Raw genomic sequence first — 15865 nt, 5'->3', positions numbered from 1 at the left:
TCACCAGGTCCATCCTGCATACACCCATAGACTTGAGGCCACGGGAACCTCGGATATGTAAACCCAAAATAGAGCGATAAGACAGAACAAGTGATATGCTGACAAACTCCAAACCTAACGTTCGGAATTAATAATTATTTGAGTTGGGGCCCTAAAGCTTATTGGCGCAGTTATCAGCGGGGTTTGCCCCGATATCTCACGCGACATTAGGGTATCCACAAGTACAATCAGTCAGTGGGTCAAATGCCCATTTTCTTTTGATTATGAGCCTGTTGGTGTCTGGATATTTCCATTTCATTCTTTGGTGTTAGAAACTAGGTGCTCCGGGCGTACTCTATTCTCTCTTGCGTTCAATTATTATCTTTTCCATTCTCCTGCTTTCATATTGAACCACCCTAGTCGTTTTCTCTAGCCTTAATCTTGCGATATCCTCGCCTGAACGGCAGATACACGCCGCTGGTGATAACTGGACTGGAATTTGTGGTTTGAGACTTGGGGTTTTCGCTGGATTTGCCTCCTGCATACCATGCGTCAAGAAATTGTTGTCGAGGATGTTGAGAAGCAGGTAAGAACCTCGGCTTTGTCTTTTTCATGCGCACTCGCACCATTTGAGCTGGATCATAATCTCTAACGGAACTCTAGAAGCTTGCGCTGCTTTTGCAGAGCACATTTATCCCCGATGAAGACGTTTGTCCGTCTTCAGAACCGCATGAGCAATCGAGCGGCATTTTCAACAAATTGAAACAAAAACCGTGGCTTGCCGTGATACTTGCTGTGGTTTTACTGGTGTTGTATTTGCCAAAACTCATTAAATTGCCACTCATATCCATTATACACGATGAGAATTGCGACATCGGCTCGCATGAGAGCCTTGGGTCCGGAAAGCTAGGGGCCATTGCAACCGAAAGCTCCATTTGTTCGCGACATGGAATCGAGATGTTTGAATTGGGGGGCAATGCTGCTGATGCGGTAAGTCTTTTCAAATGTTCCACAATGAAATGAATTTTGAATTGCGCCATTTGCGTTGGAAGTCAATTGGAGCTAAGTGCAGCTTATAGACAGTAGCTGCCCAATTTTGTGTCGGAGTTATCGGTAGGTGCCAAAGGAGCCGAGGCATTTGTCATGATATTGACTTATAAGTCTAGGAATGTACCATAGCGGTATCAGTGGCGGTGGATTCATGCTGGTGCGGGCGCCGAATGGATCCTTTGAGTTTATCGACTTTCGAGAGACTGCGCCAGCCGCGGCATTCGATGAAATGTTTCGACACAATACAAATGGTTCAATTTACGGGGGGCTGGCAAGGTAAGACAAGGTTAGGCTCTGTGAAGCATGCCGTTAATATGCATAACGTAGTGCCGTGCCTGGTGAAATACGTGGATTGGAGTATCTCCACAAAAACTACGGCTCTCTTCCGTGGCGGACTATCATGCAACCAGCCATCCAGACTGCTCGCAACGGATTTCCAGTTACCGAGGACTTGATCAGATATATGAACGCGGCAGTGGGCAGTGGGGAGGATTTCCTGTCCCAGAATCCAACCTGGGCCCTGGACTTTGCTCCTAACGGTACCCGGCTAGGTTTGGGGGAAATCATTACTCGAAGACGCTTTGCGGATACACTTGAAGCTATTGCCGAGCGCGGTCCCGATGCATTCTATTCGGGTCCAATTGCTGAAACCATGATCAATGCGGTTCAAGCGTCAAACGGAACAATGACACTGGAGGATCTTGCGAACTATACTGTCACGATTCGAAACATATCTCAGATCGACTATCGAGGATACACCATCACTAGTGGAACGGCTCCCTCCAGTGGCACCATCGCATTGAGTATGCTGAAAATTCTTGACGGATACAAGGATTTCTTTTCGTCTGAGGAGACCGTGAACCTTAGTACACATCGGATGAACGAGGCAATGCGATTCGGATATGGTCAGGTATGGTTCGCTACTTCCCCCCAAATATATATGCTGATCAATTCAAAAGAGAACCGAGATGGGGGACCCTCTGTTCGTTCCAGAGATGGCGAAGTATGAGCGAAGCATATTGAGTCAATCAACAGTTGATGGAATCCGAAACAAGATATCCGACACGCACACATTAGATGTGTCAGCATATGATCCTGCTGGCATTGAAAGTCGGGATACGTAAGAAAAAGCCTTGTCATGGAAAGTATGTGTTCGAATATTCAACTGACAGATACTCAGACCAGGGACATCCCACATTGCCGCAAGTGATCACTCCGGGCTTGCCATCTCTGTTATCAGCACTATCAACACCTATTTTGGCAGTCAATTGATGGTCCCAGAGACCGGTATCATAATGAACAATGAGATGAACGGTAAGTGACTCGGGGACCTCTTTCCTTCAGGACACCTTCTCATGGCTGTGGGTAGACTTCTCAATTCCCGGATCATCTGACTCGTTTGGATATGTTCCCTCCGAGGCGAATTATGTCCGACCCGGCAAGCGACCAATGTCGTCCATCACACCTGCCATCATCACTGGGCCCGACGGAAAGCTGTTTCTGATAAGTGGATCGGCAGGAGGTAGTCGTATTATTACAGCCACCGTCCAGGTCATCATTAACGCTATTGATCACGGTCTGAATGCAGCTGGAGCCTTGGCCAAGCCTCGCTTGCATGACCAACTGCTTCCTAACCAGGTCTGGTTTGAGTACGCATTTGACAATTCCACTGTAGCTTTCATGGAAAGCAGAGGGCACAATGTTAGTTGGATGGCTCCTGGTACAAGCAGTGCACAGCTTATCCATGTCCTGCCCAATGGGACATTCGATGCTGCTGGGGAACCACGTCAATTAAATTCAGCGGGTTATGCAATATAGGGGGAAGAGTAGTTTCATTACGTGGATAGATAGCCTGTTTTTGAAAGAAAAATAAATGAAGTTAGATCCAGCGTCACGGATGGATCGATCGTTCTTTCCAGTTAGCGATAAGAGCTGTCACACCAATATAGAGGTGGTCCGTGCGTGCATCGGAACGCGGAGTCTTTTTTTTTCTTGTCAACTCCAGCTCCACGATCAGGGGTCTTGGTGGATGTTGTGACTTGTTCTTTTCCGCGTTCTGCGTATTAGAGAGCTCACAAACCTTTTTGGGGGCAGACATCCCAGTCTGCTTTGTTGTATTGATTTCGGTATCTATACAGTTCTTTGTTGCACGCGCATTGAAGACCCGCGTCCGCGTCTTGAACAAAGCAGCTGGTCGTATTTGACGAGTCTCTCGACCCCTCAATAATATTGAATCCCAGCTGTTCCAGTGAGTAATTGAGAATGTATTCATTCTACTATACCTAAATTGACGTGTTCTGTGTGAATAGAACAATCTTGAAACACCCTACCCTCCAGCCGACGCATACATCTCATGCATCCCCACACCGACCTTTGAACAACGGAGACCCAAGTCCGCTCTACACAATCAGAATGTCATTGACTGATAATATTGAAGTTGTTCTTCCTCCACCTAGCCAAGAACTCTCCAAATACAAGCCCTTCCCTCCGTCGTTCGATGCCATCGTCGAAGAGATCCTGTCTGAGGAGGCAAGCTTTGATCACCTCGGGGATGAGGACTGGCCTGTTACCAGTGCATGTCCGAGTGAGAAGAGTTTCACTACACTAGCGGAGTACGTGGCTACTCCCACCTCCGAGACAAAGAAACCAGCCGCCAAGTCACCCTACTTTTCCTACCTAGCCACCTCCAACAACGCAGAAATGGCAGAAAGGACACGGCCACGAACACGGGCAGCAGCTCGAAGAAGCATTACGGTTGTCGATATGGCTAGTGAGGGCGAAGAAGAATCTACACCTACGCTAGAGGGTCACCTGGACGAGAGCAGTCATGTAGATGGCGCGATGGACGAGAACAGCACTGCTTCGAAGGTTGTTGGGCCGCAGAATGAAGCCGTTGGCCCTAAAAAAGATGTCATCGATCCAGAAGACGAAGGCGTTGACCCTGCTGCTCTTCAACCGCCCAATAATGTCAATGATGCGGGTATTGAACTCGATGATCCTGAAGATGAAGCCGAGGAGAACGTCATCTTTGCATCCGTTGGTCAGTCAAAGGGTGATGATATTATTCAATATGTGGGGACCCACCAGTTCTTTGAGACACCTGTGCAGCCCGTATCACGCTCTGCCAGACTCCAGTTTACTATCGACTTACAAGGCGTGGCAGTTTCTGCAGGGATGCCCGATGCAGCGATCAATGGCTTACTCGACTACGTGCGCCGTATCTACCTCAATGCTGCTGGCGTTTCAGCTGGGAGTCCGGACTCACAGCACGAGATAACGTTTGGTGAAGAAATCGACGACACACCGACAGGAATTTCCTTGCCCCGAAGAAGTCGCAAGAGGAGCTTGGACCAGACAGATGGATCTAGCTCAAAGAAACGCAAGATCAGCAAGAGACGCTCTTCCCAAGATTCAAATGCCTCTGTCCGACCAGTGGTGCAAGTTGAGGATAGCCAAGGTATCAACAGCACGGAATTTCGACTTCATACTTCTCCCGAAGAGTTGCGCCAGGAAATGATTGGTTTCACGGATGTTGTGGATTGCCCTGATCAAATACCGGAATCGCCAATTCTTGCCGCACAATCCCCTCCGAAAACCCAAGAACAGCCTCGCGCCGTGGGAGACATCATCGATCTCACCTGCGACTCTGATAAAGAACCAGTTGCATCGAATACGGAAAACTCGCAAGACAATGAGCCCCTGCAGAAGTTGAGTGTTGCGCCCGACGACAGCCTGGTCATGAGTCCACCTGATATGGCGGACAAGGGCAATGTTCTTGATGAATCTTCGCTGGATTCAAACGATCTAAACTCTTTTGATCTAGTGGACTCTGAGCCGAATGTCGAGGCCGAGTCTGGGAAGGAAAGGGAGACGCAAAGAAATCGAAGAAATCGACACGGCTCCAAAAAGAACAAAAGGAAGAACAAGAAGCTCTCCCTTCTCAATCCCCAGAACAACCCAGATTCGGAACCACAGTCGGAATTGCCTTCTACAAATGTGCTTTTTGAGACATCAGAAAGGAAAGAAGAAAGGAGAACGCAGAAAAACAGGCGCAAGAGAGAGAAGAAACGGCTTAATAGAAAAGATAAAATACCGAATCTGGGTATTAATCCAGACCAACGAGCAGTAACCCCTTCACGACAGATCACACAGGCTCAAGCTATAGCACCCTCGACTCCGGCGTCGCAACGAGCTGTAACTCCTCCACAAACGATCGACTCGGCTGGTGCTCCAGTGCTCTCGACGCCGCCATCGCAAAAATCAAGCAGCAGCAAGCCAAGATCCCAGTATGGCCCACTATCGCCAGATCCAAACCAGTGGGATATGGGTTTTTGATAACCAGTGATTCACCAGGGGTGACCCCCAGTGATGAGGTGACGTCTAAATATTTTCACGCGGCCACCATTAACACTCCTTCACCCAGACCTGTAAGATGTGGCCTGTACAATATGACTATTCCTCCAGAAGCATACAAATGCCTCGAGGAGCTCCATTTACCCCCAGACTTTTTACTATCAGACTCAACCTTGAGTGATGTTCCCAGCGACCTCGACCTTGACCTTGAAGATGGGATGTCTGTGTGTCCTCCCACCCCCGCGAAAAGTCCGCGATTTGTTCCCGCAGAATCCGCTATCTTCCCCGAGACTCCTGTCAAGCAAATTTCTTTTCTTTTCCCTGAAGATCCCAGGCCGTTACGATCGAAAGTCCCCAAAATCTCTCCTTATTTCCCAAAGTTGCCCAGTGATCCACAATCGTGTCTTCCATTTCCCCCTATCGATGCTCAGTGTTTTGGTCTTGTGCAGGAGCAGCTGGCCCACGAACCGTTCAAGTTACTTATTGCAACGATATTCCTTAATCGCACTCGAGGTGGTGTGGCTTTGCCGGTTTTGTTCAAAGTCTTCGATCGCTATCCTACTATTGACTCTATGGCTGCTGCCGACGAGTCGGAGCTTGTCGCTATGATTCGCTGCCTTGGGTTCCAAAACCAGCGTGCTAGGAAGTGCATTTCAATCGCTCAAACCTGGCAGACTAATCCTCCGGTGAAACACAGACGCTATCGGAAGATACACTATCCTAACAAACTGGATGGTCGAGATATTGGCCCAGATGAATGTGTTGATGATGAAGACCCACGATCAGCATGGGAAGTTGCTCACTTTCCTGGTGTTGGTGCGTATTCCTTGGATAGTTGGCGGATTTTTTGTCGTGACGAACTGCGAGGGATGGCTACAGACTGGGTCGGGACTGGGGCCACCACCTGTGGATTTGTTCCTGAATGGAAATCGGTCCTTCCCCAGGACAAAGAATTACGTGCATATATCACTTGGCTCTGGCTCAAGGAGGGTTGGGTCTGGGATCGTCACACAGGCGATCTCACGGCAGCAAGTGATAAGACGCTACGAGCTGCACGAGCAGGTGGAGTAGCCCACGAAGAGGACGGAAACTGGGTACTGGAGACTTCACCTGTGAAAGCAGCAAATGGATTGCACGAGCATTGACAGGATACGATTAGCTTTGAGTTTTGCAATTTGAATGATACCCCACTTCATGTCCACTTCCTACTGTCCACTTTCATGTCTGACATTCAACTTTTGAGTTAGAAGGCTTTTCGATTCAGCCTTGATTTTAGGCTTCCATGCAGCACTAAACCTCCACGTCAGTAAAGCGGGGCCTCATTTGTCGGTCTGCTCACCGCATTGGCATCTGGAACCTTCTCAATCCGTGATCATCGCCATCTTCGGATCCAACTTCATGCATTGTACCTGATACTCATGCTTCATTTAGTCCCAGGTTTTCATATTTCACTTTAATTGAATTTATATTATCTTTTACCCCGTAACGGCATGCCGGGGTCCTTCCCGCAGGGCGATCGACGCAAGCGCTGACCCGTGACAACTCTCTGCCCAACCTAAGCGCCAGAGAATTACACAAACACTGCACCGTTGGAGAACCGAAATAAGAATCCACTCCCCTCAGTGGCAGTATACTCCATTCTTACTCGACGGGTAGCAAAAGCACAGACGAGGTAAACGGAGTCCGATGAACCTGCGGGCCCAAGGGTTTTGAAGGGATCCACATAGTGCGGCTGCGATTTCGCTGGAGTCATGTTTTTTCCAGTGAGACCCAACAGTACCGCCGATAGGACCGCAAAGCCCAAAGCCAAACACTGGAAACAACGTCCCAAGCGTTCGTCCCAGCTCTCCCAGGTACGGTCCTCCCGCACCTCAACCAAGGATCCCGAACCAGAACCAACGGTTCAATCCACCATCTCCGCCTCGACTTCCCACAGTGAGCCCCCACGTCGTTCCTCGATGCCCGGCGTTGACACCGCGAGCCGGTCGGGCACTGCCTCTTTCCTCGAGTCGAGGTCCAGTTTACCGTATCCGAATTTCTCCAAGGCGCACAGTAAGGAAGATGTTCGCACAGCAAACATCCCTACCCCGGACCCGACCGACCTCACCGAACAGGACGATGGCAAGGAGAATCGACCGAGTCACCACACCGAGAACCACCATGCACCTCCGAGTCCACCACTAACGGGTCTGGACCAGCCATCCTCTCGAAGAGGTACACCCGTCGAAGAGGAGGAAAAAGACAAGAGCTCAGAGAAGCCCAAAAAGAAAGCAAGCATCAAAATCCGGACGGAGGTGAACCGCTCGTCATCCAGCCTGAAATCTAAGAAGGACGATGGAAGCAAGACCAGCAGAACCGTGCGCGCCGAAACACCCAAGTCCAGGTCATCCAGGACCGAAAAAGAGAAGGAGAAGGAAAAGGACAAGGATAATGAATCATCACCCCGCGCCAGCCACAAGCCTTCCAAGACCAAGATCTCCTCCGAAGAGAAGAAGCTCCCGAAACGATCCAGCCGCTCTACGATGTCGCCATCGCAATCAAATATAACGGCTCGGGATGTAGGAGTCGAATCTGCGAACGGATCTGATGCCACCTCTATCGCCCCCAACCAGCAGTATATCCCTGCTCGTAAAACCTCCCCGCCAGTGGTCAAGCCTCCATCGCGCACCCAAAACCGTTCGGCATTCTCTCATCGTCATACTCCTAGCGATGATTCTGTCGAATATGGTCGACATGTCCCACCCGGCCCAGCATTCGGGGCACCGCCGCCTCCACCTCCCCCGCCTGCCGTCCCGTTAACTATCCCGAGAGTCGATTACTTGCTACAACATGGTGGTCTGAAGAACAGAGTATCCCGCACACTGCTCCCCGTGTCCAGCTCATCCGATCCTTTCGCACAGTCCGCTACCCATCCTCATCAAGCTGCCGCCAAGTTCTTTGATCCATTCAACAGCCTTCTTGATGATTACCAAAAAGTAATGAGCAAAAACGGATCCATTGCTGTGGCAACTGGGTATCGCTCCGTTGCGCGACGGCTGTTAGACCGTCTGGAGGCAGTGTTTGCGCGCGATATCTCCTCGGAGCCTTGTAGCTGTCTTATGTGTGAGCGAAGTGAAGAGGAGGAACGCCCATCCGGAGTAAGCTGGGGAGAGGTTTTGGAGCTAGTTTCTGGTCGTCGTGAACTTCCTATGTGGCCACCATTTGTAATGGCACCAACTACCGTCGACGCAAATTTGGCTGGCGAAGAGCATATCCCCATGCAGAAGCTCGATGTTGATGTACCGGAAGAGTACCGCGAACACTTCATTCGGCAATCCCGCAAGACCAAGGTTGCCGTGGATAAATGGCTTTCCGAGCAAAATGATACACCTACCAGTGCTCCTGGAGAGGTGGATGATGAGACCCTGACTTTCGCCATGTTGACTCACCTCGAACCACACCAGCGGTCTTTGTTCTGCGCTCTTCTTGGCATTAACTCTTCAACCCCAGTCCCCCGAGCCGATGATGAAAAAGTCCGGCCTAAGCCTTCTGCGCTTGTCTCCTCGTCTCTAGCAATCCAGCGACTCTACCGCCTACCGGCACTTCCTCGCGACCCAGAAGCAGCCATGTTCATGCTCAACAACCCTGGCTTGCATCATGTCCTAGCCACCCTATCTGCCATCAGTGATGACGAGTGGGAGATTCTTATCTCTGGTCGCTTCGACGGCTTCCTTCGCAGCGGTGCCGAAGACACAGCACAGTCCAACCCCCGCTACAGCGGCAGCCGTTCCAACACCCCCTTCAGCGCTGGTGGAATCTCCCGCGGTCCGACCCCCAACTACATGGATGGTAGCTTCCGCCCCGGCAGCCAACCCAATGGAGGTCCAACGTCACCAGCCCACGGAGGGCCAATTGCACTAGACGAAGAGACCGAGATTGCCGCTTTAGCAGAAATCGAACGCGACATCTTCCTTGGCATGGAAGCACTCGAAGACGCGTTCGAAACCCTACATCTGAAAGCTGAAGTCGTCCGCCGCGCACTCCGAGAACGTGGAGCAGGTCTCTCCGTCGCCAGCCAGGGTCGACGTGGCTCATTCGTGGAAGCCCGTCTAGGAACCCCATTCTCCGCCGTTGGCGGCTGGGACAGCGGCGAGGAAGACTTCTTTAACGATGACGACCGTTCCCTAGCCCCTGATGACTCGGCTAGTAACATCAGCTCTAACCGTCGTCGTCGACCCAAGCGACGGACTGAGCGTCGTACCCCCGCTCCTGTCGAAGAGGAAGACGAGGAAGATTCTCAGGTTGGCCGTCGCGAGCGAAACTCTAGGCGCCGGTAATTGTGCTCTTCACTGAGAGCTTGTGGTGTTTAACTTAGCGGGAGGACTTTATGAATTTCATATGAGATGGTCATACTATTGCATCGGGTGCGCTTGATTGATGAACTGATGATACCCAACTCCCTCTCCCTCCCTTTCCATTTTTTTCTTTGATACGCTCCAATGCCAGTTTTTGTGAACTGTATTGACCGTATTTGCTAGCCATTTGATTCTTGTTCTCTTTTCTATTTGCTCTTTATGATTGATGAATGCCATGAGCCGTACTTTGTACCTATCTTTCTATCTTTAACTATTAAAATCCACAATTTGTTTCACGCTTGACTCTTGGTTGAACGTAGAGATTATGGTACTATACCTGGGCAGGCCTCGGGGCCCAGGTGGTCGAGGTGTTCAACGTGCTCAGGTGATTAACATCAACCTCGAGAAGGTAACACCTGAACCTTCTAGGGAGAATAATACCCGAAATCTGGATACCCCTTTTCCACAGAATAATACTACCATCTGCTTACGTATACCAAAACTTCGGCATCTTGAAAGTCAGAATTTACCGACAGTATGCACCAAAACAAACGAAGCCCCGTTCAGACTGGTGACAAACCATAGTCATGGCGAAATAATGGGCTTGGGAGAAAGTAGCCCGTCTACTCAAAACCGCATTTTGGGTTCCTGGATATTGGAAACATGGCCAATCCTCGTAATCGTAACTTGCCCAGCAGCAGGTCCATGCGCCTGGTACACTCGATAAGCGCGTCGCGTGCCAATGCTTATGCTTTGAGACTTACTCTTGGCAGATATGCAGGAAGTAAATCTTGACTAGCAAGCCGAAAACTTAGAGATGCATGGGGAAGCGTGGACCTGCGCTCAAAAATGGGGTTGTCGAGGTCTGTGTGTTGATGTATGGATTCGACGATCATCAGAAGATCTGCGAGCGCGGGCTATGTGGAGCAGGGAATTATTAAAGATAGGAGGTGAATGCTGTAACCTCGGCCGGGAACGTAAATAAAACATTGCATTCTGCATGCACTATGAACATTGATGGACTTGTAAATGAAGATCGTCTCAATACCCCGAGAGCCGAATCTACTGTCTCCAATATTAGGCGAAGTTCCTGGACGCTGAACGAAAATACAGATTAAAACATCATGAATTAATTGTCATGGTTCTTATCTGATCTTCAGGGGCATTGAGAGTTATTCAATGCCACGTTGAAATGAAGACGCTGATTGTTAGGGACAACTTCTCCCCACGAATGACCATTCTGCCCGCCATGAGGCTACACTAATAAACAATAGTGGCATTTAGGCTCTTCAGAAAATTAAAGTTCCTTGGCTCAGGGTTCACATGAGACGGATAACCTTGGAACCTCAAATATGGGTTATGCGAAGAATGTCTGTCACGTCTCCCAATTTAGTAAATGGTTATTTCCAACCTGAAGACCCACGAGTCTGCATGTGCATGCATGGGGGCTGTTGCTTGTCTTGAAATCCATGTGCCAGGATGTGATTACACTTCAAAGGTTTCAATTATCGGTGATGTCCTTCCAAGGTTGGACAGAGTACAGGACCAGCCCTTTAGTCACTAAAGTATACGTCTTTGCTTGAGAGGCAACTACGTAGATAGTATGACGACTTTTCCAATTAATAAATTTTAGCATGATGGATACCACGCACAATTTGCAGAACAGGCTTGAAAGAGCTAGATTAAAAATTTTAATAGCGCGTCTAGACCACCATAAGGGTATATGGCAGTGAGACAACGGATTTGGTTGAGACATCCGCCAATCGGAATTGCGGGTTGCAATTCAACGCTAAAAAGCTAACTAACGTTAGTGATGTTGATTTTCAGTAAAAGGGCCGACGAGACGGATATAATTCAGATCGGCGGGGCCAGCGGGGTATCTAACGGGATAAGGCAGGTGAAGGAGATCTCAGAGTTTGCCCTGTGAGTTTCGTGCTGGGGAAGGAACCATGGAATTGGAGAATTGTATTCATGGGTGACGAGATCTAAACCTTGGATCTCGAGTATGGGGTGTGTTTGATTTTTAACTTCCCCTGAAAATCAATTGACAGACATCTGTCATGTTGAACGGAAGACCGCGGCTATGACCGCCTTGATGTCGGGATATGTTACAAGTAAAATGACGGTGTGCGTAATGCTCGGGGTGCAGCTCCCTCAACAGATGCGTGGATGTAATGAAAGCCATTGTAATCTCCACGATCTCTGCTAGCGGGGCGGTCCCAGCGTGTAATCATCCTTTGATCTCATTGTTGATCCAATCCACCCTGGTGTCCACTAAGCGCGCTAGTTGTTCTTCAATCCTACCGCACATCCTCGCCTGTTTAGGAATACCCTTTACCCTTCTAGGTCTTCGGCACATGGGTGCCAAAATACCCGAGTTCTCTTTTGCGGATCGGATCTGCAGTGGCACATGGGGAGGAGTCGTGTAAAAATCACCAAGGAGAATTTCTGCGAGCCGTGTTGCTTTCGGCCATGTGTTTTCGATCGACGCCACATTGGCTGCACACGAGCCCTTTAACCTTAAAGAGAATTCTGTACCAGATGAGCTCCGCTTCGAAATAGGGAATAAAGAGGCAGCCAGCATACTGATGCAGCTCAGGTAATCTTATCAGAGTTCTTGGCTTGTTAATTTCAGACTGAAAAGGCACTTACACCGGCTCTCCTTACCGGGCTCCATCGTATGGGGCCGCCGGTGTGATTAGCGTGGACCTAAGCTTGTTCCGAGCCCCAATCATGCCGTTGCCCAGATCAATATTATACTGCGAACCATCCAATGCCGTGCGATCGACCAGTTTCCGTCTCTGTTCTTCCTTGGCAAGCATGTGCCTCAGTCTAAAATCCTCTTACAGTAGCGGGTCACCAAGACCAGTTCTGCGGGGTTCAATAAGCATTTGCCAAACCCCTGGTTCACTTTCTGTTGGTCAATGATCTCAATTTCCTTGATTATAATTCCAGTGGAATCAAAGGTGGTCTCTCGGACTGTTCCCGAATATTCTTTGGGTACGCGTCTACCGCACACTGCAAACGTACTTCGTACACCGCTGTATTCCGGTCGATCTGCGACAACACCAATCATTCACAATTCTTGCCAGTCCACTAAAAGCCTTGAGCTCAAATCTCAAGTGGGCCGGGTACTCCGTCCAGGGGTTGGTACAGTACAGTATTATTCGCGTGGCGAAACTCGCCCGTGTGTTCCGCTAGCGTTCCAGAAGCCCACCCCTGCATCAACATGACAGGGTTTAAACATCAGCACGGCCCTTGATTGGCCGGAACACTAGAGTATTGTGGACTTTGTCCGCGCCGGTGCGGAGAGTAGCTTTTGTGGCGCTCGGAGTAACATGCTTGCATTTCCATGTTCATGTAGCTAACCACTTTCCCAAAAATTGGGTGAATTAACCATCGTTCTTGCCTGTTCTCTCTCCCTATTCAGTACCGACGCAGTGGTGATGGTCGTAGTGGATTCAGCCGCCTGGACCGAACTTGGACCTCATTCGGTACCTGGGACGAGATTCCCACTCTCTCCACCTCGACCCCTGTTCAAAGAGGGGGTGGCCTGGAGTGGATCCGGCTTGGCAGCTCTGGACCATGCAGCGTGGCGGATGGGGTCTGTTTGTCCCAATTCCTGAGTTAGACTCGTTTGTTCATGGGTCCCCGGCGGAAATGATGGTCAGGCCAAAGGTTGTGGATTAGCATGACGGCAACAAACTCTTTTTGAAGTCTGGGTCAGTGCCCCCTTTTAACTTATCGACTTTAGAGTTCGTTGTGCCCGGCATAGTGCATATGTGGGTTTTTTCCAAGTCGTTGGATCTGGGTCTCACCCACGTTTAATAATTCCACGCTACGCTGCGATTTGCATCCTTTCTGGTATTTCCTTTCGTCCGTCCGTCAGTTATTCGCCAACCTGACATTGAGGAGCACCCATTTTCGAACGGACCGGACCGTGCTTTTGGCTGACAGGCCTGGATTGCAGCCCTGCGACTGAAACGAGACTCGACGTCACGCCCTGGACGCTGAAACCAGCCAGCCATTCGTTATTGTCCACCATTTTCCGGGGGTTCCTTACGCAGTCCATCTTTCAATATAGTGTTTGACATCATTAACAATGTCTGCACTCACAATCCTCAAAATGCTGTCGGACGACAGCCACTCAGGGCATTCCCTGGCTGCTCGACTTCACTCCGATGTGACGCTAGATATTGACCCGCTGCCAGTAGTGCAGCGACGGGGTTTAATCGCTATTACCATCATGGCTTTCCTATCGTTTATTGCGACAGGAGGTTTATTGTCGTTCATTACCTACCGCCTCATCTTCTGGAAAGGCTCATACACCAGATACATCGGTTACAACCAGTACATTATTCTCATTTACAACCTCGTGCTGGCTGATTTTCAACAATCACTTGCCTTCCTGATTTGTCTCAAATGGATTGTCACCGACAAAATCAAATCAGGCACAGCCGGCTGCTTTCTCCAAGGATTGTGGCTTCAGATCGGCGACCCAGGCAGTGGTCTTTTCGTCCTGGCTATTGCCATTCATACATTCCTTCTTGTTGTTTGGGGCCGCAAGATGTCCTACAGAACCTTCATCTGCTTCGTTTGTGGTGTCTGGGCTTTCATCGCCATAATTGTGCTCATTCCAATTGGCATGTACGGAGCCGATGTGTTTGTCCCATCTGGTGCCTGGTGCTGGATTAGCGAAGACTATGAAACTGTCCGCCTCTGGACTCATTACATCTGGATTTTCTTCGCGGAGTTCGGTACCGTCTGTCTCTACGCCGTCATGTACTTCCAGCTCCGCAGACAGATTGCCCAATCCTCCATCTTGGGTAACAGTCAGTTGGAAAGTCTGAAGCGCCTGCGTCGCGTGGTTGGATACATGACCATCTACCCCATCGTCTACATCGTTCTTTCACTCCCGCTCGCCGCCGGACGTATGGCCACCGCAAATGGCAACACCCCATCTCTCACCTTCTTTTGTTGCGCTGGTATGTATCCCCAACCCCTCCTCGTGTCACTCGTCGCTCTACAATTGAACCAAACCCGCTGACTGTCACTCAGGTGCCTTCATGACAAGCTCCGGCTTAGTCGACGTCGTGCTCTACACTCTCACCCGTCGCAACCTCATCATTGACTCTGAGCCCAGCCAGGACCGTTCTTACAACAAATTTGCCAGCAGCAAAGGACGTCGCGGAGACAACTTGACTACCATCACTGCCGAACCCAAGTCTAAGAAGAACGCCATCTCCGAGGATACAGACCGCGATGGCTCGACCGATAATATCGTCCAGCCGAGCGTCGAGTTGGGCCCCATGGGCAAGGTGTACCAAGAAACCACCATCGAAATCACGCACGAACCTGCATCTGCATACCCATCAGAGGGTGCGAGTGAACGCTCCAGCAAAGATGACTTTGCTGAGCCTTCATCTCGGCCGTGGAGGCGATGATATGATTTGATTTCATTTCCAATGATTGTTTAATTTATTTCATGCCCGTGCACATGTGTTTTGCTGATGCACATTAATTTCCTGGTCACTTTATTACCCCTTTTTTATGACTTCTGACGTGATCCGGAGCCCTTGTTCACACCTTCTCTTTATGTTTACCCTTTCTCATGCTCCCTTTTCTACTATTCTGCCATCCTACCGTGGAACATTGTATATATTCTCGAAAGGGAGGTGTTCTTCTCTTCTGCCATTGGGATTAGGAAGATTCCCATGTACACTTACCTCTTCGAAGATTTCACAAAAAGAAAAAATCAAAATCAACAAGCATGCTACCATGTACTAGTGATTTAATACACTCAGTCCGTAAAGTAGAGAAAGAAGCGACAGATTACTTCCCTGGCATGGTAGCGTCAAGGGTAATTGCAAGCGCAGGGACTTCACCGTATGTGGAGTCAAGCCGATATTGGCCATCACAACCCTATGAAAGATGTAACCATAGATTCGAGTCTTGCTCAAACCAAGCCGGTTGAAGTAGGAATGAAACCCAGTGGAAGTGCGGGGACGATGAGTGTTTCGTGGAAAGCCTGCCCCCTACCAAGCTGAGAAAGGGACCAATCCGTCGAGCGATTTTTGGAAACGACTGTTTGGAAATGACGAAGCTCTTTTGATGTATAGCTAAGGCTTGCTGAACAATAGCCGGTGCAA

General features: G+C 49.6%; 5 protein-coding genes across 5 annotated transcripts; all 5 read left to right on the top strand.

The window, feature by feature from the left end:
• Positions 1–526: 526 nt before the first annotated feature.
• On the top strand, positions 527–2847 carry N7484_001858 (gamma-glutamyltransferase; the record flags this gene model as incomplete). The annotated part of the gene is made up of 8 exons (XM_057112278.1): positions 527–565; positions 643–969; positions 1059–1092; positions 1146–1305; positions 1357–1939; positions 1989–2149; positions 2210–2343; positions 2399–2847. The coding sequence occupies 8 exons, from the start codon at positions 527–529 to the stop codon at positions 2845–2847; spliced, it is 1887 nt and encodes a 628-aa protein (XP_056977015.1).
• A 594-nt stretch (positions 2848–3441) lies between these two features.
• N7484_001857 (uncharacterized protein) lies at positions 3442–5364 on the top strand (the record flags this gene model as incomplete). The annotated part of the gene is made up of 1 exon (XM_057112277.1): positions 3442–5364. One exon carries the CDS (start codon positions 3442–3444, stop codon positions 5362–5364), a length of 1923 nt encoding a protein of 640 aa, XP_056977014.1.
• Positions 5365–5477: 113 nt separating this feature from the next.
• On the top strand, positions 5478–6527 carry N7484_001856 (putative pre-mRNA splicing factor; the record flags this gene model as incomplete). The annotated part of the gene is made up of 1 exon (XM_057112276.1): positions 5478–6527. One exon carries the CDS (start codon positions 5478–5480, stop codon positions 6525–6527), a length of 1050 nt encoding a protein of 349 aa, XP_056977013.1.
• A 606-nt stretch (positions 6528–7133) lies between these two features.
• On the top strand, positions 7134–9698 carry N7484_001855 (uncharacterized protein; the record flags this gene model as incomplete). Its single annotated transcript, XM_057112275.1, has 1 exon — positions 7134–9698. One exon carries the CDS (start codon positions 7134–7136, stop codon positions 9696–9698), a length of 2565 nt encoding a protein of 854 aa, XP_056977012.1.
• A 4120-nt stretch (positions 9699–13818) lies between these two features.
• Positions 13819–15160, top strand: gprC (the record flags this gene model as incomplete). Its single annotated transcript, XM_057112274.1, has 2 exons — positions 13819–14701; positions 14775–15160. The coding sequence occupies 2 exons, from the start codon at positions 13819–13821 to the stop codon at positions 15158–15160; spliced, it is 1269 nt and encodes a 422-aa protein (XP_056977011.1).
• Between the last annotated feature and the right edge of the window lie 705 nt (positions 15161–15865).

This window comes from Penicillium longicatenatum (assembly GCF_028827895.1).
Source record: "Penicillium longicatenatum strain IBT 33135 chromosome Unknown contig_1_segment0_segment0, whole genome shotgun sequence".
NCBI classification, from domain to species: domain Eukaryota; kingdom Fungi; phylum Ascomycota; class Eurotiomycetes; order Eurotiales; family Aspergillaceae; genus Penicillium; species Penicillium longicatenatum.
Note: the sequence above shows the minus strand (reverse complement) of the source record. Positions and strands in the feature narration are given on the sequence as shown.